Source organism: Venturia canescens, chromosome 9 (genome assembly GCF_019457755.1).
Source record: "Venturia canescens isolate UGA chromosome 9, ASM1945775v1, whole genome shotgun sequence".
Lineage (NCBI taxonomy): Eukaryota > Metazoa > Arthropoda > Insecta > Hymenoptera > Ichneumonidae > Venturia > Venturia canescens.
This window is the reverse complement of record NC_057429.1, coordinates 17,671,582-17,695,150: the sequence shown is the minus strand read 5'-3', so window position 1 is coordinate 17,695,150 and position 23,569 is coordinate 17,671,582. Positions and strand designations below refer to the sequence as shown.

Here is a 23,569-nt window from a genome sequence, read left to right as displayed (position 1 = left end):
CATAAGAATTTTCTCTAACGAATATCGCCGAGCAATTTCATACGAAATGCTGCACTTACTTGGGCTTTTTTCGTCGCAGCTCGCCCAGTATCAAAGCCGCAAAAGCATTCGGTCAATAAGCTCTTTGACGGGCTATCAAGAACACTCATTTTCCAGAGCTCCTCTGACCTCGAATGAGCGAGAAAAATGTTGGAAAAAGTGAGTGCGCGGCCATGAAACGCGTTAACGACGCAAAGAAAGGGCCGAGGGCTTTGGGCACGCGCCACTGACCCGGAACGTCAACCCTTCATCCGTACTCAATCGTCTGACTATTTTCAGCATGCGCAACAGAAGAAAAATGACAAACGAGCGAGATTACATCGCAATTATGACTCCGCCGCGCACACCATCAACCGCTGCTCCTACTTCGGATTTCAATCGAAGATCTCAATTATCCGTTCAACCAAAGTCCAACTTTCAACGATCAAGCGATTCCGATTTGACGTATAAACCCACCGCAGCTCACACTTGAGATAAGATTTCATCGCTTGCCTCCCCGACTTCACCCGAGATCGATTCCAACTTCTCGAATAGCTGCGACTCTATTGGAGGGATTCCTGATCACAGATTTCAAGTGATTCTATCATGTTTCTCAAACTTTGGCCAGCACTTTGGTGTGCTTCGACCCCCTAATGATTCCGACTAACGTCAAAACCTTTTGCAATATCCTTTGAAAAGTTAGACGAGCAGAAAAATTATTTGAAATTATGACTTTTTTGGGATTAGGGTCGATTGCTCTTGGAATAAGAAATCTTGAAAAGTCGAGAGGCGCGAGTCACAAAAAAGGTTAAAATAATGAAAAAATCTCGAAATTCAAGGGAGCTTCGACGTACCCCAACGATGTGAACTTCTCTCGGTGTGATTGGGGGAACATTAAAAATGAATCATTTGAAATTGGAATTGAAGGTATTAAAACGTATTTTTCTCCAAAAAAGTGTATAAAGTTTCGAAACGTTGGTTTCTCTAATGTCACGCAGCGGGTATGAAACTTATTCCAGGTCTCGGGTACAAACTTGTTTTCGATCTCACGGTTGCGTATTGCGCTCCCAGCGGTGTACGGGTCACGAGAGTATGCTCGCGTAATTAATAACCTGATTGAGGTATCCGTGCGGAGGAACAAAAAGGCACGGGCGTTTATCGACATAAAGAATAGTGACAAATCAATGAATTACGATAATGTTTGAGCGGGGAGAATAAAAAAGGCGATTCTCGAAGTGAGTTTATCTGCGGTAGGATCCCCCGAACCGAGAGGCTTTCGACCTCTCGCTCAACCTCTCACTGCCGTACTCTTCTCGCTTTTTCACTCTCCCTCGTACTTGGTCGTTTCTCTCTTAAAGATTATTATTTTTTTCGGGTCTCCTTTTTATGTTCTCATGCGCGACGACGAGGAGAAACCCAAGAATGTAACCGAGTGGGGTACCGAGGTAGGTATAAATACAGGTACGTAAGATTCCGAAGATTCGGAGAGAACGACGAAAGAGAGTGGCGCGGAGGCGAGGAAGGCGAGAGAAAGAGAGAGAAGGAGAGCGAAGGAGAGAGAGATTAGTCTGGAAGCAGTGGCGAAGCCAATCGTCTTTGGCCCATTTTGGTCCCTCAGGGAGCAGACCACTCAATGTATAAGTAACATGGCTGCTGCATCGCGAGCTCGAACCCTGCCGGTTTAATCCTCGTGCTGGTTACCGCACGATCGCCGCAAAAGTCGTTTTTCAGACGATAGGTACGTTAACAACGACGAAAGACAAAACACGAGAGGATCCTGCTCTCGCCTGTGCTCGGAGAGGCAAAAATATCGAGAGTTCCCCCCGTGGGACCGGGGAACAAAGATCCTAGGCTCAAACTCGTCTGTTCTACGTATTCTTTTCGTCGTTATATAGAAATTCACAATTACCTTCGAACTTGAAAAGAACAAGGATTCGTGTTGGCTCTCTTCTAGCTCAAAATGCCAAAAGCGACTGCTGCCCACGGGCTCCTCCCCGTCCTTCTCCTCGTGCGCTCAAAAACTCGAATGTTTCGACCACAATTTCGACATTTTTCGATGGCCCTTTTTTTTCTTAATCGATTTTTAGTACGGTGGCGTTTAATCGATGGACGGGAGCAGCTTTTTTTCGCTGAATCGTAATCGCGTCTGTCTGCGCATTAATTGCGAATGATTCTCCGAGTTTTGCTCGCTTCGAAGGCGTCTTTCGAACCTCGTCACCTCAACTACGAGCGATTTTATTGATCCGGAGGTTAACAAAGGTGCTGATTAGCGAATAAAATGGTACTCGCGGAGTATTGGAAAGTCAATCAATCAATAATGGAGAGCCTGTAAAATTGACGCATGGCCCCTGGCTAGAAATATATTGACAGATCGATAAAAAACGGGCAGCGGCCTCTGCGGCTGTGCAGGATTCGAAAATGGTTGCATCGAGTTTCGAGAGTTCCCTCGCGTCCCATATTTTCAAATTTTTGGAAATAGCCGCTACCCCGGGTGGCCGCTAAAACGAGCGAAAATTAATAAGCTCGAGCCGAATGCTCGCGAACCGAGTGCGAGAAACTTACGATCGAAAGAGTAGCTCTCGTCCGGAGAGGCTTCGTTGAATCTCATAGAAAGTTCAAACGTCAAATACCAGCTGACCCTCCGAGCAAGAAATTAACTCCCAACTATTTCCGGATATGAGAAGATAATCGATACTTTATGCCGACATATTCGTTTTTAAAAAAAAAGAAAAAACCAAGTTCGTTTGTTCGACTATACGCCTGCACCGCACTAAAATTATAATACTTTCAGGGGCTCTTGGCCACATAAATCTCCAGGCCTCTGATACCGTTCGCATACAGGCATTTTTTCCCATCCGAAATAGGTACAGAAATACGACGAGATCGGGGGGATTATAGGCGAAGGTAAAGTGGAAATATTAGGTAATATAAGCTTTCGATTCGATCCGCCTGTGGTCAACTTTTGCCTTCCTCTTCTCATATATCAATAATTCCAAGTTACAAGAGCGTTGGATCGCTCGGTCCGTACATCCTTGTTACGCCCTTCCTACAGCACGAAGCATCGAAAAGTCTCCAGACGCACACTTCCCCGAGTGTTTATAATATATATACACGAAAATATATATGTGTACTCGTATACCCGGTTTTGCTTTGCGGTCCTCCGGCTGGTCCTTCCGCGGCGAAGAGAGACTTGGGCTGGATCGCGAGTCCTTGGGTCCTTCGTCTCGTCCCAAATCCTCGAGGCTCGCTCAGCCAAACTTTTCGGTCTCTCGCCCACCGGAGCTCCACCTCTTTTGTTTGGCTCGACGCGCACCGATGTGGCGTGTCGAACGTCAAGAAGACGCGCGCTGTACGAATCCCCGGTTTTTCTATACCTGTTAAGGTACCGTAGAGAGCCCGCCAGTGCGCGCATTCATATCCGCGTGATTGCCCCCTCGAATAATCCTCGAATTAAATAAATGCTGGAGAGTCTGATTGGATATGGAGGAGACTAGAAAAATATCGTATCCGGATAGATCGGGAGCGCGGCGCGTCCACCGAAACGAACGCAGCAACCGCGATGCAATCGGAGTGAATGCGAGGACGAGGGGGGAGAAGGGGAGAAGGAAAACGACCCGGCAATTTGATCATCCGTCAGGTGGCTGCTTCGTGACCGGGGCGCATTACCAAACCTCCGAAAAAACCTTTCAGCAATTCAAATTCAAATGCGCCCGCGCGCGCGCGCGCGCGTCCTAGCTGCTCTCCTCGCACTAAGATAAGTTACGAGCGATCCTGCCAAACGGAACGGCTACGTTTGCCCGTATCGCGAGGCACCCTCCTTTGAGGACTGCGCCCTTTTGCTCCATCCCGCGGTCGCGCCACACTCATTTAAAGGCGCCCGCGCGTGTGTATTTCATGACCTCCCTCCCCGCCCCGTAACAACGCTCCAGGCTACTTTCCTACTCGAAGCGAGTCTTCGTTTTTTTTCGATTATACTCATTACCGCAGCAACAGCGAACTCTACCCCTCCCTCAACCCTCGAACGACGGAGCTTCCAAGAGCTGGGCGCTCCGCCGCCACCGCGCCCTCCCAAACAAAACCCCTCCGCCTCCCTCTCAACGAGTTTTGCCTCTTTCCTCGATTGTAAACAGCCAACTTATGTAGGAACCATCTTCGCTATTCTTGGAAATCGTAATTACCCTTGAAGATGCCTCCGATACACGCGAGTGTGCTCCTCCGTCTGTGCACATCGAACTACAGTTAGGCGATTTGCATTTTCGGGAAATCAACTACGTTTTATTATGGAATATGACGTCCGGATGCTGTAATTGTGCGTTCGATTTTTATTCTCAACTCAACACACCGGCCTGGCTGGTGCTGAGGAAAGTAAATTCGATTGAACAATCGAATCTCAACGATAACATCGAGAATTCGTTTCCATTCTGAAGTGTGAATATCGCAAGTCGCCCTTTCATAAATGAAAATAGGCTTTCAAGTGACGGAGACCTTAAAACGGAGTGAGAGAGAAAGCGACTCGGTCCATTTTCGAGGACACTCTCGATGACAGAGTGCTTGTCAACCTTTTTATCGCTCACCCTGCCCACTCAAAACTGATTAATGAATCATCCTCTCGAGTTATACGGCGTAGGGCATATCGAGGGATCGCTCCGGACACGGTCGTCACTCTTTTACCGAAAATTGGAAGGAAGGACGGGGGAAGAGGTCTCGCTGCTGGGTAAATCGCCTGCTTTCTTGCACCTCGTTATTCGGTTTGAATTCGTTTGAGAAGCGCTCATTAGGACAGAGAGATTGATTCGATCGAAATAACGTAGTTTTTCGAGATCCTTCGACGGAAGAAACTTTTTAGGATTTTTTTTGTAAACGTTCAGCGAGGATTTTGACGCGCGCGTTCAATTGGAGTTTGCAGGGTTCGAGCTTTAAACGGAAGTAAAAATGTTCGTTTATCTTCCTGCTCCGTTTAATTCTGCGCTCCGGCAGTCCCATTGTTTTTATTCTCGAGCGCTCCAAATTTCCTCGGGATGCTCTCGGGCCTTTGAGATCAAATGCTCACTCCGCGATTGAAAGACCGAGACGAAACGGTTCGCACGAAACGAATCCATAATATAGGAAAGCTACGAATGCGCCAGTTTTCATGTGAAATTAACAGCCGAGAAAAGGAATCGATTCGAGTACACAGCAAAAGCCCACCGTGCAGAAGAAACATTTTCCAGACTCCCCTTCACAACGCGAGCTCTCAAAAGTGGCCAGCGTCTTTTCACTGCAACTCGAGACAAAACATACGAGCTTCTAGTTTTCGTGACGCCTCCAGAGGCTCGAGGATCTGCGTGTGTACGAAGCGCACATACAAGCCAGAACCCGAAGTGCTGCGAGTGCAGTTCAATCGCAATAGATTTTTCGATAAAATATAAAAATATTTAGTAGCCCGTGGAGTATTTTATTCGCGGTACGTGATTCCAGGAAGTTTGGAAACTCGCTGGGGAGGGAGCTCAAGAAGAGTTTTCGAAATTGAAAAATCTCCGAAACCTTTTCCTGCTCTCCCGTCAAAAGCGTCTTGCCCGTTGAACAAACAGCTCGCTTTTTCACACGAGCACAGCGGTGACGTAAGAAAGTAACGTGAGACATTGTTGCGTGAGGGTGAGAAAAAATAATCTCAATGCGTTCAGCGCCACCGCGGATGCATTGAGAATTCCCGGAGCCCTCGCGCTCTGCGGCGCAGAGCGATTGTTCAATGAAAATAAAAAAAGTTTTTGCCTCCGGTGCTTCCTTTGGACAAATAGCCTCGGCATAATCGTCTCGATGCGGTGCGTGTCACGTCCGAGTCGTGCGCTTGTGAGCAGGCTGCTCAGTAACGACAGAATCGAACGCTCGGTCGCGCGCAATGTGTGCACTTAGGGGTTGCGTGAGCCACACACTTTCCTTCCCTCCCCCCGCTCTCCTGCTCTCCGCCGCGTCGTGTAGAATTTTTCCACCGATCATGCACCCCCGAATTTCGTGCACGAGTAAGGACAGAGAAAGCGAGAAAGAAGGAGAGAAATATTGAGATCCTGAGAGACACGCCATTTTTTTTCGTGCCGCATAGAAACTGCGCCCCGTGTATGTCCGCTTCAGAAGCGTTGCACGCACTGTCCCGTGCTCCAGGATTTATTGTGCAAAGGGTTTATGAAAAATCGTTACACGGAGCGGTGGCGCTACCCTTTGCTCATTTTCAGTCCTGGTAACGTGTATTTTTTAGCGTCACATGTCATTATCCATAATCACGTTTTCTCACTCCTCAAGCGTCTGAAGTCCGCTTCATCGAAGAGAGAACATTGCCAATATTGTAGCACTTGTGTCCCCAACCGAACCTCCTCACGTTCGAATGACGTGACTTTGTAATTGTTGCTTCGTTATTTATGCGATACAACGTGCCCCGAGTGACTTTCTCGCAACGACATAAAATCGCCACATTTTTAAAAAACCGCAATGCTCGGCCCGTGAATATTCAAATGAGCGTTATCCTGCAATTTCTATGGGCAAACAGGTGACAGAAAATAAAATTCCCGGTTTTTACAAAGCGCTCTTTTCTTAAATAACTATTAAGGGGGAATAACCACATTTATCGTTTTTTGCTACAACCAACATGCAATCGCACCTCCATTTGGGAGGTTTTTTGATACCGTTTTCTGGAGTCTCTCGTCGCTTCCATTCAACGTTGCTCATAAACACGCTACGTTGAAACGTCGATCGTGGCTCGCGTTCAACGCGAAAACGTGTGAATTAATTCTCCGGAGAGTTTACTCGGGCATTCGAGAAAAAGTGAAGAAAAATCTTTAACGGTTAAAAAAAAAGCAATGAAGGTCATTGGAAAGCTGAATTTCGTGCCAAAGTTCGCTTCGAAAACCGCTTAAATTTTTGGCAAAACTATTGACCGCATTCCCAAGAGTCGAATAATTGCTCCGGCTGTAAGGAAATTACTCGGAAAGCCTGAGATTGAATTTTCGTCGACGAGAAGCGAAGCTTCCAGGCTAAGAAACAGCGCATTGCTGAACGTAAAAATTCTCCTATGAGCATAAGTGTGCGAACGCCGAAAGTTTGGTGTTGGAACGCGAGTGGCGTGGCGAGAAGCAAAGACGTTTTTTCGGCTCGAATATGAAACGAAAGACAAATGGCGCGGCGGTGGCGAGACACCATAGAGAATAGTGCATGGATCCTTGGGAGAATAGACGCGGTAACCACATGTTGCAACTGCGGGACTCCTTTGTTGGTAAGGAGAACACATCGATTTCGGGGTGCGATATACGAGCATGGTCCTTCCTTCGGACTCTGTCTTTTTCTTTTCTTTCGTTGTCTGCCTTCGCTCCGTTCTTTCGTTCTTTTCATACACATACATATACGCGCGTGTTATTAAGAGCAACCCCGTGTGTGGCACCCGCGCCTTTTTGCTTCGTTTCTCCTCTCGCCTGCCTTCCCACTTTAGCCAGCTCCTTTCAATATTTCTGTCTATACGCGTACGCTTCCGAAACTCGTTATATCATTGTAATTTTATTGTTACAGACAAATGTACAGGCTTCGTTGTTCCAGGAACTCGCGCACGCCGCCCCTGACCACTACCCCCTTCACAATTGAACAATCCAGCGAGCCTTAAAACGAGGGCTATTCAGATTACACACATTATTTCCCTCCTTCAAAATGACGTATCTCGTTACCGTCACTTCCACTCTCCACTCAAAGCAGCACTTTTATTCTACGTCGAAGAAAAAACTCTTGGAATATTGCCAGACGCGCACATAATTGAAAGTCGGCGACGCTCCATTGAGGATTTCAGTGGATAATCAAAAGAAAAAATGTTAATCGATTAAACAGACGATTGAACTGGAGAATTCGTACGATAATTGACTTTGAAAATCTACGATATTCTTCTGCCTTGATTATGGACATGGTTGAGGATGCTCGAAAATTTTGGCTCGTTCGGAACGCTCAAGTGGCCTCGTGCTTCGATAATTTAGCATTTCCTGCCAGGGGAGAGGAAAGAAGCAACCCTCCGAGGACCAACGACTCTGTTTTGACGTATGACAGGGAATTATGATGGTTATTAGCATAAATTGGAAAACGTGAGGCACAAATACTTTTCCATCCATTAGACGAATTCCTCGATCGTGTTGCTCGAATGTAAGAAAAATGAGAGCACGCGGGTATGGAAGTAGCGATCCGGGGAGTCGATCTAGGCCCACTGGAATGCGGTACACGAGGAGCTACTTTGCGTGTATGCGTCGCAGTCTCTGGATGTAAACGGTGCTGAGTGACGAGGTACACACGAGGGATTGTGTAGGGATATGTAGGGATTGAGCTGGGCAGGTCCAGAGTCAGAGGAGAGAGGACGAGGCTAAAAAGGCATCGTGTGTATACCGGAGGATTTGACTTTGCAGTTGTGCACACCAGCACGCAGCATCTCTCAACTACGACTCTCATTTTTTTCTCTCCCTCGATCTCTTTTTCTCCCTGCTCAATTCTTCTGTCTTCCTCTTTCACATTGAAATCGTCTTTAAATTTGAAGAAGAAGAAGAAGAAGAGAGACGAATTGAAAAAAATCGAGTCAAAAGAGCAAGTGAGATAAAAATCGAAAGGACCATGAGGGGAAAAGGATGGAAGATGGGGAGGAAGCTGAAATGGGAGAAAGAAGCTTCGAGGGAGAGGGATAGAAAACCAGTAAAAGTGACGAGGGTATGATGTTCGCTTTAATATCCACGAGCAGGTATATATTTCTCACTTGTCGTCTCTCTCTCTGTCTCATTTTTCCATCTCACTTCATTCGCTTCAACCCTCGCATATACTTTGGCATCCTCCGAACATTTTTTCTCGACGTCTCTCTTCCTCTCTGTTCGAGTCTCTCTCTCTCTCTCGATTCCCCCTTACGATTTTGTTTCCACTTGTGATCTTTTGGACTCTGTTCCACTCTCTTCTGACACTGTTCGAAGGACACGAAGAGCAGGCTGCGAGGGAGGGGGCAAACAGAGTCGGTGAGCATGTGAAACGCCCGCGCGCACATTATTGCTGGGCCCAAATGAAAAAGACCGGTCAGTGGAGTGCAGCGGAGGGGAAAAGGAAAATACGAGACGCTTCGTTTTTCTTCGGGAACGTGTGTTTTTTCGAAAATCATGCGTCAAAATCTTGAACAATTATGTTTCGAAAATAAAGCAATTATGGAGGGTAAAGAGATCGGAAGGCGCGGGGGCCGAGGGGCGGGAGGGGGGGGGGGGGGGTGGAACAAAAGCGCAAGCCGCTCGTCTCGCGGTTCATGAAGTTTTTCATTTTTTTTATCCTCGTAATTCAAGGTTGGGTTCCTGCTCGAAAGCCTGCAGGCCCGTCATCCCATAGCACCGAACGACCATACAATTATTAATAACTTAGGTGAAGCCAGACGTCCTGTAAAGGGTTTTGAATGATAGAGAGACAGAAAAAGAATAAGAGAAAGTGCGAGAGAGAGGGCCAGGGATAAAAATAAAAGGAAAGCAAAGACAAAAAGAGCCCGCATGTTCGCCAAGAGAGTCTGCAAAAGTGTGCAGGTTTAAGGGAAGTATAGCAAAGACGCGCACACAGTGTGCGTCTTCGCTCTTGCACCAAACTCCGGCTCTCCCTTTCTCTCTTCATCCGCGATCGCGCGCGCGCAGGACCTTTCTCGGAATCGTAAAAAATTTAGAGAAGTACTCGAGCGTCTCTGGAGACTGTTGCGCTATGAACAAGCCTCCGTTGAAGAAAATGAGGGGAGAAAAAAACGCAACGCTATTTTTCTAGGCCCTCCTGTCTCGAGGCTTTGGCTCAAAGGGATTCTCCAACGGTAATGAAGGATGAGCGAGACCGCGGGCAAGTAAGTATTTTTTTTCTCTCCTTTCTTCAAAACAGCAAGATAAAAAGGGGGAAAAAAGTCGTTTTTTTTCACACCCGTGCCCCAGCACGGCCCCACTCCTCCTTCGTGTTTTTTTTTCTTCCACGAAACCCTACAACTTAAACCATATAACTACGCGACCCCATATTGCGTGGTCGACGTCCAGTTGCCCTGCCCATGAAGCCTTCGCTATAGTCCATTGCCTATCCGTGTACATGAACGTACCTCCGAAGAGCTGAGCGAAGCAAGGGCACCGTATCCCCGAGAACAAACAGGTCGAACGCCCCCATTTGCGCCCTTTTCCTCATTCTATTTCCAGTCTGTCCGAAAGCAACGCTGCGCAGAGGATTAGGCATACCTCTATGCCGCAGCAGCTTTTCACTCCCCGCGTGCGTTTATAGTTTTAGTACGCATTAGGATTATAGAGACAATCCCGCGTATGCGAGCACGACGAGAGGCCCGAAACGGAGAACGAAGAAATAAAAAGAAAACGAAGGCGAGCGACAGAGCGGCCGAGGGGGAGCAAGATTTATAAAATGAAATACAATAAAACTGCGCGGAGAAAGAAAAAAAACGAGGAACCAGATCAGGAAGGTGCTTATTCATTGCTAGAACGATGAGGAAAAAAGAGAAGCTGCGAGCCCGAAGATGCAATCCTCCACCAGGATTATGTTCGGCGTTAATGTTTTTATTGTTTTTCGTATACCTAGAGCCCCGGCGTATACACAGAAAAACACGCATTTATAGCTGTGTTTATACCGGCGTATACGCTTTGAGATATACACTCGAATGTTCGTATGGTCCGTAGGCGCGCGCGGCCGAGATGAATTTAAAACGAAATGAGAGAAAAAAGGGAGAGGGACCTGCGCGCCGATATCTCGGAGGATCTACGCGTATTTTCACTTAGCAGTTACACGATACCGGTACAACCGAGGCTGGATCATTAGTACCAAATGCTCGAGGATTCCCCCCGAGTGTACTATGGAGCCCCCGGCGAAACCTATTTTTTTTTTTCATTCTCTGCTTCTTCGTCTTGAGCTTTGTCTCTTTCCTTTTTATGCTCTTCGACCGCGTGTCCCATTCCCCTTCACCCACTTTCGCTCTTTGTATTTTTGTCCACTATCCTTCTCGTCGCTGTGTCTCTGGGACAAGCATATTTTTAATTTCGCGAATGAAACAACAATAGGTCTGTGCCGTACGATTTTTTGCTCGAACGATTTCCATGCTTTTTCGACTGTCGAACGGTCGTCTCTAATGTGACGAATTTCCCAGGCATTTTTTATGATGTCGAAAGTACAGTTGACTGCGGAGGACTTTCGTCGGAGATTAACTAAGACGAAAAAGTATGAAGATGACAAATGCCCGGAGTTTCCCCCTTTGTGGCCTATTAGAGGAAAATAACTTTGCTGACTAAACTCAGGCTGAGTCGAGCCCGGCGGAGCTACAAAAAAATGGCGGCTGAGCAAGGAAAAAAGGAAAACATGACGTCAAAAGTACCTTCGTCAGGGTGTCTATCAGATAATTTCCGGGCGACGTCGACGAGAGTTTCGATGGCGACTGTCATTCCTTCTGCTGCCTCCCGTTTACTTGCTTCTTTGACCGTGAAGAAAAAAACTGTATCTACGATGGAGATCAGCGAGTCGCGATATCGACACTGGGAGAGAAAGAGAAACGGAACGCACAGCCGAAAAAAAAGCGGGAGAGAAAAACTTTTCTTCCTTACTCTGTCGATACATACCTCAAGGGTGTTTTTTACCCTCTCGTATATAAAGAAGAAAAAATTCAGTTTCATCGTGCGCTTTGTGGAGGCTGCGAGAACGATCTTGTCCACCGAGCGCAACGCTCAGCTCGCGGCTTTTCATTTTCTGGCCGCATATATGTGCGGCGTTTGTTTGTTCGACAGGTAAAGACGCGTTCGAGCAGTTTCAATGACTCGAGCAGTCCAAGGAGCGCAAAAATAATCCTTAAAATTTCATAAAAACACGATAAACCAGCACAAAAATCTTTCGCACACGGGCGATTTAGTTTTCGTCTCTTTTTTTCACGAGGCCAGAATCATCGCTGGGTTTAATAATATTTCAGACGAGATCAAACGGACGAGCTTACGCCGGTGTCGTATCAACCTCGGATCCACGCAACAACCTCCAGTTGGTCAATTTGTGCGTGCCCAAAAGAAGAAATATCATCGTAAGTAGCGTCAGAAATTCGAAAAACAAGCAAACACACACGCAAGAGTATTTTTATTCTTCACTTCATATCACCCCGCCCCCTCTCGTTATTATTTCCGCGAGACTGTCGTACGAGCTCTCACCAACCTCACTTGTGGCTTCTTTGCATCTTATCTTAAGGTCGATTATACAATCGCAGCAGTTTCACTCTCGCACTCACTTGCTTCTTTAAACTTCTTATTGGGCGCGTTAAGAATAAAAAGGCTTCAAGTTATTTAGGGAAACGATTTCGATGATTTTACAGGAAAGTTTGACATCTGGATTCTCGTGAAAAATCGAAGACGCATCATTCGATGAAAATTCATACAAAATCGCATCATGTTTCATGAAATCGCGAGAAACAAAAGACTGAAGTGACAAAAAATTTGGTCTCCGAGTAAAATTGAAAATTGCTACTCTCCATTTCCGCATTCTCGTAATTTCTCTCCACTTTTTTTTGATAATAAAAATGTCTCCCTCGCATTTTCATGCTTGCACTTCACTCTACTTTCCCCTGACAATTCCGAGGGAGAGTCGTCGCAGGCATTTTATCCAGCTCTACGCCCGGTTCTCATCCCTCATTCTCTCTCACTGCAATAAAAGTGCACCTCGTGCAATATCTGTAACAGGGACGTCGCCCGTCACTTCTCCCGTACAGTAACACACACATTTTCCTTGTTTTTTCATCGTTCAAGCCTCGGCTCGCTGGTCTCAGTCGTTACTGGCTGTCGTTAGGTCTCTTTGCACGTATTTTCTCACTCTCCACGCCCAAGAGACACACAGGCAGAAAAGCAGGATGATGCTCTTATTCTGTAGCTCCGGGGAATTAAAATTCACGAGACCTGTGCAATGGGAGGCCCGAGTCTCTCGCCGTTTCACGCTTGATGGCTCATAATCATTCCGAGTGGATAATAAACCACCTTAATCCGAGGATATTACAAAAATGACGTTCTACACGAAAAATTGGGAGAATCAACTGATTTTATGAGGAATCTTACGCGAAACTGCTGGGCAATTTAACTTCATAAGGCGAGTCCATCGCTTGCAGACACGCTCATCGGCTCATTTTTCCGTAGACTGCAGAGCGCGCTTCGCAATTTCAGCTTATCATGACGCAGAGTCAATGCACGTGCGAAAAAAATTCAATAAATGCAAGCTTTCGTTCCGACTTTTATTCACTTCGTATATGCGAATATTTTCTTGATTATTCGAATTCGAAACGAATCACTTTTCGAAAAAGAGAATTTCGGATTTTAGAATGGTAGCGAAATCGACGCTATTGATTGAAAGAGAAGTGCACAGAGGTGCAATTATTTCTACGCCAATGCGGATGACTTTTATTTCGCTTGCAGCTTTGGATCGACATTTCGGAACAGGTAAAGATTCGAAGGAGGATTGAGTCCTGCTGGGAGTTGCACGCAGCCAACTCGTTCTCTTCCGTCGATTTTTTGTGGCCCTCAGTTCATTCGCGACCATTGTTAGCACGATCAATCTACCAATTTTTATCAAGTATCCGTCAATCGACTCGACGATGATAAACGGAAACGAGGATCGGGAAAAAACGTCGAGTTTAGCGGTTGAGCAGCGCAACCCCGACCACCGGACTTGCTTAATAATTATTGGAGATTCTCGAGTGTTGAAAATTGAAAGCTCGACATTTTTTTCGAAAAACTACACACTTTCGCGTGCATTGTATCTACAAATATAATCTTATCTCCTGAAAAGATCTCCCCGCGTCTCCTTACCTCGTCGGGTCTGCATGTGTCCGTCCACGGCAGACTGATCACGTGAACCCTGGACGTATACCTCGAAGAAAAAGAGTGCGCAAGAGTCGAATTTGACGCTGTGGGCGTGTCACGATCATTCTCCTGGACCTCTTTGGGGTTACTTAGGTAAGCTGCTGCGTCCTTTATCTCATGCTCGAAGCATATTGACAGCTCGCAGGGTTTACCTGGATGGGACGAAAATTGACTGAGCATATTTTCGGCTCAGGTGAAATCCTAAGCTTTGGTTATTTTGCTGGCGCCGAGCTGGGAATCCGAGAAAAATGAGATTCTGAAGAGTTGAAATTGATAACGATTGAACGGGATTTGTTGACAGCATTTTTCGGTTTCGATCCTTAAAACAGGCAAATTGAACGGGTGCAGCTTCCAGCAAGTTTCCGTTGGTTCAATTTATCTTGGAGCAAAACATTGTTTTAGGAAAAATCGAGGAAAAATCTCGAAACGATTTTCTCAGTTCGGTCGATCCGGTTCACAGAGTTGTTCGTGATATGGTGAACTAGAAAATGAAGCATTTGCATTCCTAATGAAGGAGCGAGGGAAGCCGCAGCGCGAGTGACTCGACTTTGAAATCCGACCTGATTCCTGTCGACAGAGCAGTATAATGCGAGGGCGTCAGAGGGAGCAAAGACACCGAAACTTCCCTTTTACGTGAACGCAAATGGCCTCGGTGCGTTCCCTAAAATCGGGGCTGGCATAATATGCATCGAAGCTTCTATGCGTACGAAAAAGGGTCTGAAATCTCGGCATCTCCCCGAAGGGAGAATATTTTCGTCCTTCTAGCTTGGTGGCTTTTCGAAAGGAGTGATTTTTCTGCCTCGATGTAAATGGGCCGAGGCATTGTGTCCGCCTGGAAATCTTGTGCACGGTAAATCGTTGATCTCTTGGAAAATGCGAAAGTTAAGCCGCGCCTCGAGTCGTGCAAGCCAGCAGTCCCTTCAAGACCCTGCGGAGACTCGTTCCTGGTGCAGCCACCCCGATGCGTTTCGGGTTCACCGACTCGTCTCTCCGTATATATCTAATTTTCTCGACGTCAAAAAGGCTTGAAGCAGATACTCGGCACAGGACAAATCGGGGGAGATACGCCGTGTTGGCACCAAAGATTTCAAAATACACGTCAAGGCAGAAGCCAGCGAAGCAACGCTGGACTCTGGACGCTGCTATTGTTGTAAATCTCTTAAAATAACGCAGGCTGACCTGCTATCCTCATCTGTCTCTTGTCTCTCGCAGAGTGTGCTTTTCCCTCGGTTTCTACATACGTCCGGACTCTACCTTCGGAACTTTCTCTCGTCCATCCCTCCGTCCGCTTTTCAATTTTTCCTATTTACCGAAGTGCATTCTCCTCCGACGTGCCATCCGCAGGTACTTCGACCGCTACTATTTCCAGCTCCGCGCTCTCCTTTCCACGAAACTATTTACATATTTGATTCTTTTTCGAACATGACAGCGTGATTAAATGCATCGTGAGAGGCTGACGAGGCCGAAGGTGAACGAGAAAAACAGAGAGAGCCGGAGAGATTATTGCGATGCAAATACCATGATGGGTTTACCCACTAAAATTTCATGTATTATTCAACTCAGTCGGATCATGTTTACGCTCAACTGGAAAAACGTATATTCAAATCGCTCAAACGCGAGATGTGCATCGTCTTTTCGTCATTTTAACTAGAAAATTATTCAAAAATCTTTTTACCTCGAGCTCCTTCGCCTAAAATAAAATGAGCATTCAAATACCTACGAAATAAGCTGCCAACTGCGTGGAAACTTGTGAGTCAACATTTTTTCAATTATCCTTCCAAATATTGCTGCCGCACTATTTCCAACGTTAACGAAAACGTTGAACCAAAGAAGTTCGATGTGTGGCCCGAGGCTCGCTCGACGCGTATCAATATCATCGATAAACCGTTCATCCGTCCTCTCCTCCGTTCCCAGCAGCAACTCCGCTACGACGATGACACACCGAAGCATCATTCGATTCCGTGATTTTTTCAAACGCTCCGTACAGAAAATGTACTCAAAATGTAAATATCTCAGTTAACGGTTGACTCGAGCTCAAATTCGTAGTGATTTTTCCCACAAGCTGTCCGATTCCAAAGTAGGACAGTTTTTGAAAACTGAATTTTCTTGCTCGAGTTTCAAACATTGTCTTCAGAAGACATTGAAAAAAGCGGTAATAGAAAAAGGGGCGCCGGAGGGCTAGTTTCATGCGCGCGTGTCGACTTTTTGTATTCGACGAAAGAGAGTGAAAGCATTCGTCGTGTTTTCCATCAACACGAATTGGAAGTTGCATCTAATAAGAGAAGGAGAAAAAAGCAGATCAAGATGCCGGAACATGGACAATGGCGACTCTAATTTCCACTTACCGCGCAATGCTCTTGGCGCGCCCGAGAGCAGCATCAACTCTCGCCGGAAACGGGAGAGGAGGGTGTTTTTAGTGCTGCTTTACGGCAGCCATAAGACCAGTTTGTGGGTATAGCGGAGGAGAGCCGTGTTAAAGGAGCTGAAGCTTTGGACAGTGCGCGCTCCGGCGGAGTGGTCCAACACACGATTCTCTCAGGTATATAACGTCCAGCATTTCTTGCCGAGAGAGAGGGAGAGAGACGGAGGACGCTTCTAATATACATAGAGAACCGTGAAAATTTTTCGGCCCCGAAACAACTGCCTGCGAGGATAACCGGCGGAGAGTACGCCTTCTTGCAGCAATACCCTATAAATACCTAACTCGTTTTTCCCCTTTTTCATCCTCTCACATTCCACTAGTTTCCTCTTTCGGTGTAATTTATTTTTTCGTTTATTCTGTCGGATTGTATTATTTGGAAAACGTGCGACGGCCTCTCGTATCGGGGGAACGTGTACATGGGAACGCGGATTCAAAAAATGCATATATTTTCGAAAAAAGTTAGGTAAATTGTAAATGATTTTTGAAAAAATGTTGAAACATTGCAACTTTCTCAGTTCGATTATTGAGCGTTGATCCAACGACAGTTGGCAGCTTACCGAGAGCATTCGATCTGTCAACGAACGTTGAGTTCGCTCGGCTGGATAAAATCCGGAGATCCAAGACCTCCGTCGTTCCGATCGCGTTGTTTGATTCATGAAATTTCGTCAAGTCACCCAATTCGCGATACTGACCTCGCTGGTTTCGGTGCAGCTCAGTCCGCCGGGTGGTCCTCGTTTTGTCTCGTTTTTTGCGGAAGCACCATCAGCAGCGCCGAGTCGACGTTGCTCTCAAGAAAGGCCGTTCTGACGAAATAAAAGACTGAGAAATGAGAGGGCGCGCATAAGAGCGATCGGAGGAGAGTCGGTACGCCATATGGTTTTCCACAGTCTCAAGAGCGAGAGCGGCCATGACCGTGACGAGGAAAAAAAACGACGGTACCATGACCACGGTGTACAAATATGCTGCACGAAGAGAGCGTACGCGCGCGCGCGCGCACGCGGAGAAAAAAGCGCAACGGAATAACGATGCTGAGAATTTGGGGATAAAAACAAAATGAATAAAATAATAAAGCGAGAAACGAGAGGGGAAGGTCGTGGAGAAAGAAGGACTCGAGGGCGGGGAGTAAGAAGAGACGAAGAAGCAGAGACATAAGAGGAAGATAACACTGACGAAGAGAGGAACAAGGTCAAGGAGGACAGAGTTACGAGCCCTCGTCTCTCTCCCTCGCTCTCTTCCTTCTTCATGAAACAGAACAAAAAGCATACACATATACGTATATCCATCTTGGTCAGAAGGAAGAGAACAAAGTTTCGTGAAAAGAGAATAACAGCAGAGTCAGCAACCGTCAGTGCTGACTCGTTTGAGACGGTTCTCCGGATTCCTAGCAATTATAATTTCGCGTCATCTCTCTCGCTCCGTTCGTCTCTGCTCTTCGTTTTGCTGCGATCGCGTCTTCCCCGTTTTCTGGGTCGTCCGAGCTCCCCTTTGCGGGCGGTACGCGAGACGTCGCTTGCTGCTGGGGGCTCAAGAATACTTTTGCGAGAAGAGATCGCGTCGAGGAGTTCCGTTTGTGCATAAAAATATAATTGAGAAGCTCGCGGTGATTTGGCACGATTCGCGCGGGGCACAGAGAAAATATTGTTCGATGGGGCTCGCGACGAGGGGCCAACTCATTTGCGTTCTCCACGCTCTCCTCCTCCGCTCTCCTCGCGACGCCCTCGCTCCTTCTCGTTAAATATCTTCGCGTCCCCTCCCTCGCAACTGCCTCTTCTTGCCCTCTCTCGCTTCGCCGCGCTGCTCCGAGCCCAGTCCCAAAAATCCCCCTCCACGCGCGCAGCCCCGGGCTTCACCGTGGGCCTTCTCGCTCTCCTCTCCGCTGTGCCTCTCTTTGCTAGGGAACGCGACGAGCGAGTCGTTGCGCGCTAAAACAAAACGAAATAGTGCAAGAGCCGCTCAAGGATAACGACTACGAAAAACGAGCGGCTGAGAAGCCAGAGAAATAAAAAGAAGGAGCGCGAGAGAACAAGGATGAGGGAGGAGAGAAGGAACTAGGAGAGTTCGGCGCTTGCCCGAAACCCGCCATATTGCGAACAATTGAAACCGTTGCCGCCGCCGCTGCCGTCGCCGCCGCGCGCGCGCGCGGCACCTCGGGCTCTCCAAAATCGTCTTTTCCTTTCCTCCTGCCCACGTTCACACACTCATGCTTCCTCTACCAACGTAGCCAGCACCCATCCCTCGGCTTTAATTCTATTCGTTATTCCTTCGCGTCTATACGCCTGCAGCTGCAAAAGCCGGAGTTTCTGACGCCACTTCGTTACAATGCACCGCGCAGTATCACGAATCGGCTCGCGTGTCTTTCCGTGACGCCTCCTTCCCCGGGACAGCGCAACATTTCCAAAATAATGTTCATACAGATATCGAGGGGCGAAAAAAAACGACTTGGACCGTAAATAAGTAGTTAATCGTGGTCAGGCTGCTGCTCGCCGGCGGTAATTGTGCAACGGTATTCTCGGAAGTCTTTGTTGAACGTCAGGCCTCTCATTATTTTGCGTTCGAGAATAAGCAAAAGGAGAAAAATAACATTTCCAAAAATAACGCTCCGAGAGCACTCGAACGCGTGTGCGTCCCATGCGAGCCAGGAGACTCCTGGCGAGGAGGAAAACAAAATCGGGAGATTATGTGACCGGGCAATTTGGCTGGGATAAGTTACCCGGGGCCTTGCGCGCTCACGTACCTTTCGATACCAAAGTCGTGGCCCTTTCTTCGCAGATCCCGCGCACACAATGCTTCCGTTCCGTTTACATCGATTTCGGTAATGCGAGCACGCCAGCTTTTTGCCTTTTCGGCTTTCAATTTTCAGGTCTATTTTTCTTTCCCTACCTCATTCCTGCTGCTTCTCTTTCTCGCCCTCCGAAAAGTAAATTCTTTTTTCCCATTACCACTCTCTTCAATATCTCCGCTGCATTATCCCGCTCACCCTCTCTCGATGCCTGCAACCTACGCCCGCGCGTCTCTAACCCAACGACTGCGAATACTCGACGTACCGCGAGTCAGTTTGCTCGAGCAGAGAAACGGCTCGTGCGTGTGTACAGGCTGAGCTTCTCGGCACCGCGCGCGCAGTCCGAGGGAACAAAGAATGCATTTGGTATTTTGAGAGTCCTGCTCCGAGCCGGGGAAACTTTTGACCCGATTTTCTTCAGCATTCAAATCTCAAAATCTTGCGAGATCTCGCACCTCGAAACTTCGTCTTCGATCTGTCAATTTTACATTCGCTGCAAGTAGAGAAGAACAAACAAGAACGCGAGGCCGGCGCGAATGCTGTTGAATTGTCGTCGCGTTATTGTTTTCGAGCGAGGCTCCGAGAGAGTTCGTCGCAGAGCAATGTCGCTCGGGGGCGAGCGGAGATTAGGGAAGCGAGCGGGTTTGACGATGAAGGAATAAGCAAAGGATGGAATCCGCGTGCGGTGCGCAACGGCGGGAGGGTATTTAAGGTGGGAGGAAATGAGACGAGGAGGAAGAGAGAGAAAACGCAATGCCCGCCGAAGGGTCCTGTAACCCGATGCCGAGCGGGGTGCTGCGCCGGCAATTCTCGGTTCAGCTCGATTTTGGGGCTTGTGTATTTCCCCTCGAGTTCCCTCCCGCCGCCGAGCCCGAGGCCTGAGAGAGGGGATGGATTCTACGGTATGACGCGATAATGCGGTACGCTTCGGTAGGCTTTGGGGCCCGTGGAAGGCGCTCGGCGAGCGGGCCAGGGGGGAAGAAACGGCAGGAAAGCAGGAGTGGAACGAGTTACCGAAGGTGCGGAGAGACCGGAGGGGAGGAAAGTAATGCCGAGATCTCCGCCGCACTGACCTTGACTAGGCCCAAAGTTGCGGTGGGTTGGGACTCTGCGAGTTTTTTCTCTTTCATTGCGCGTAGGCAGAACCGAGACTGAGCAAGACGGAGATCGATGAGTGTGCGAGCGCGCGCACTGTATACACAGGAACGTTGAAGCCAAGCGAGGGGAGCGGGGCCCTATGCCCCTTTGCCCTCTCCCATTCAACGTGTGCAACGCAGGCCCGGAGTTCTGCATTCGCAGACTCTCCTCCATCAAGGACATCACAAAAAGTACATTAGACGAAAACACGTTGCCATTATGGGGACCGGGTCTCTCTATCTCTTTCTCGGTCTCGGAGCCTGATGCTTCCCTCCCTCCCTCCCATATACACCAACCCAGTGTCATATGTGCACGTACATAAAACGCTGCACGTGTCCGATATTGCGAACGAATACTCGCGCACAGATGGTGCGCGCAAGACGAAATACTGAGTTGGAGATGCGACTGATGCTCCTATACCCGCGGGAAGGCGCGCCTCTCGGCTCGTATTCTCGTCATGATTTATCTGTAGACGCTGATTCTTCTCGATTTTTGATCGATTATTATTCCAAGGTGTGTTATGAACCTCTCGATTTATTCTCTCGTATTCTGGAATTTTGCTTCTCCGAACGTGTAAGAATGAGAAATGTTTTTTCGCCCGAACGCTCAGATTCGATGCTGCTCGTCCTCCCCGTTTTATCGGCGCGAATACACACGCGCACACAGAAATATGGAAACGCGAGTCGAGATTCTTCCGAGACTTTTATCGCATGCGTGCCTCCGCGTGTATCAAATGTGCACACTCGCCCGGGGCCTTGAGAGTTTTCGGTCGCGGCTTATTTCTGGCTGCCGGGCGCGAGAGGAGGGCCGCCCGGTGCCCCTGCACCTTACCCACTCGTCGCTGCTGTGCTCCTCAAGATCAAGGCCACATCCTCCTCGCCCCGATCTCGCCGCGTGCACACTTTCCCCCCTGCGGGATGACTGGACTCTTTAAGCCCGCCACTCGCTCGCACCTTCTCCTTCTCGCCTACATTTGTTTTCCTTTTTTCTCGCTTACTCGCGCGCGCGGCGACGCGAACCAACAATAATCGCCAACGACGACTCGCACTTTCTGTTCGTTTCCGCGGTAAAACTATCGCGATTTTCGCTAGCGGAAATGAAACTCGGTCGGGCGACGATCCGCCCGGAAGAACTGGCGAAATTGGCATCGGTTCGGTGTCCGCTCGATCAGGACGTAAAACGGCGGCCTGGACCCGATGGAACCAGTCGACGGTTCGTATCGCACGGAGCATGAATCACAATTACGAAATTTCTGCTGTGACTCACTCGATCAGTACTTAGGTTCACCAAATTAAACTCCCGCCACGCGAGCTAGTCGAGTCGCTCACACAATCTGCGAAATCGTCTCATGACCGCTCATCTGTTAATTGAGGGATAAAATCGTAGGAATTTCCCGTGTGTCATTCACCGCCGATTTCACTCGCACTCTCCCGCGCTCTCTCGTCTCGCCCCCGCGTCGTTCGCAGCAAGAATCTTCCCCCCATTCTCGCAGGAAACGCTTTGCGATTCACGCGAGAATGAAGAAATTTCGACTCGCTACGGACGAATCGCTGATGGAAAGCTGCGCGCAGAAACGCTCACCTGATTAACGAGATCGCAGAAAAAATCCTCGATCCTGCCTACAATGATGGAATTTAAGGCTATACACTTGTGATGGACGGAAAAATCGAACATTTTTTTATTAGATATTCTTCAAGTACAGCGTTTGAAGAATTAGAATTAGATTCGTAGCTGTGGGTATTTCAACCGACCACCGTGTGGGCGCGGTCGTTTAATACTCGAATCTTTAAACGAGATTATCTCAGAATCGCTTTTTTTTTAATACCTTCGCGGTGGACACGATTATTAAAAAACTATTGATCCGATCCACGCTAAATTTATATACCACTTATTTATTATAATAATAGCTCGGGCCTGGACGAAGGATTTCATATTTCGTTGGAAAAAAAATTGTAACAAAAAACCGGAAACTTAAAAAAATGAATTTTTTGTTAAAACTATCTCAATTTTTTTTAATCAAAATTTTTACGAATCCTTTGCCCAGGCCTAAGCTATTATTATGATAAATAAGTAGTATAAATTTTGTATATGGATCTAATTAATAGTTTTTTAGTCACGTCCACTGCAACTGATGCTGAAAAAAGGTGCTACTGGAATACAGCTGGAGTTGAGCCATTTTGAGAAATTTTTTGATGAAAAAAATTGTGCAACACAGTTTTTCAATAAACAATTATTTTCTTGTGGGAAAAAAATAAAGAAAATCACGTTTTTTCGCCCACTGCAAGTGTATGTAAGGCCTTAAACAATTCGCATATCGACACTAAAGAACCCGAAAAAATAGGCCCATGGAAATGAACTCGTTTCGCCTTCGCTGAATAAGAAACGAGGCAAAATCCCTCCTGAAATAACCTCGTATACGCGCAATAATGAGGAACACGGAACCCTCGAAATTTTTAATTGTCAGGCGTGCCACGGTGTAATTTCATCGCCAAGTGCCGCTCTCCCGCCTGATCGTATTCCTTAGAATACTAATACGTTCGTGGCCACATCAAGCAGAGAACTCTTCAAACGTACGCGAACACACCAATATGTAAACTGGTTTTTGTACCCGAGACCCATCCATGCGCGAGAACTACACCTCCGCATTATACGAACCACGAACTACGACGATGTATGTTCAGACCAGTTTCGTTAAAGTACGTACACGCAACTTATGAGTGTACCTCTGTCAGTACGCAATCTCGACACCGGAGTTTAAGCATACCGAGAAATTCATGTTTCTGTATAATTCGATAAGGTGTCCAGATTACACGATCCAAATTTCTGGCCCCGGGAGTCAATTTAATCGATGGAATTCGATGCGGAAAATCCTCGTCGAATGTGCATCATTTTGAGAAATATTCCCAGTTCAAACTTGGAATTTCTCACAGAGAATTCTAATTTTTTAATTTTTTATCAGCTCGCATCGTATGGAAGAAAAACCTTTCGTCACCGCGAGTTTGAATCTGAATTCGTCTCCGCGGGAAGCTCCAGGTTAGAGGAACCATGGAAAATGCTTGATGTTTTGGATTGAATATATGAAAATGTGAAACGGGGAAATCGAAATTATACAAATTGAGTGACGTCAGTGCAGAATAAATGGCGGAATCAGAGTCCAACTTTTTGAAAAATGGACCCCGAGTGCACACATTTTGGGATTCCTTGCCAGCATTCAAAATAAAAAGTCGCAGAACAAATTGAAGGAATTTGAAATCTTCGATGTTCCCAGTATTAGCAAAAGAGTATAAAAATGTTGTTAAAATTAGAGTAAAAACGAAAATTCCGGTGCATGGAAATCGATCGATC

General features: G+C 47.3%; 1 protein-coding gene across 15 annotated transcripts in view; it reads left to right on the top strand.

Annotated features, from left to right (window-relative positions):
* Ca-beta (Ca2+-channel-protein-beta-subunit) overlaps positions 1-23,569 on the top strand; it is an 83,459-nt gene that overhangs the window by 21,332 nt on the left and 38,558 nt on the right. For 13 of the 15 annotated variants that reach the window (XR_006261939.1, XM_043427680.1, XM_043427678.1 and 10 more), the window contains one exon: positions 11,963-12,067. The exons of the other annotated variants lie outside the window; for them this stretch is intronic. Coding sequence is in view for 12 of the 13 variants with exons in the window: in XM_043427680.1 (XP_043283615.1) it covers positions 11,963-12,067 (105 nt within the window). In the remaining variant the exon portion in view is untranslated. The remainder of the gene's footprint in view (positions 1-11,962; positions 12,068-23,569) is intronic. 15 annotated transcript variants of the gene reach the window in all.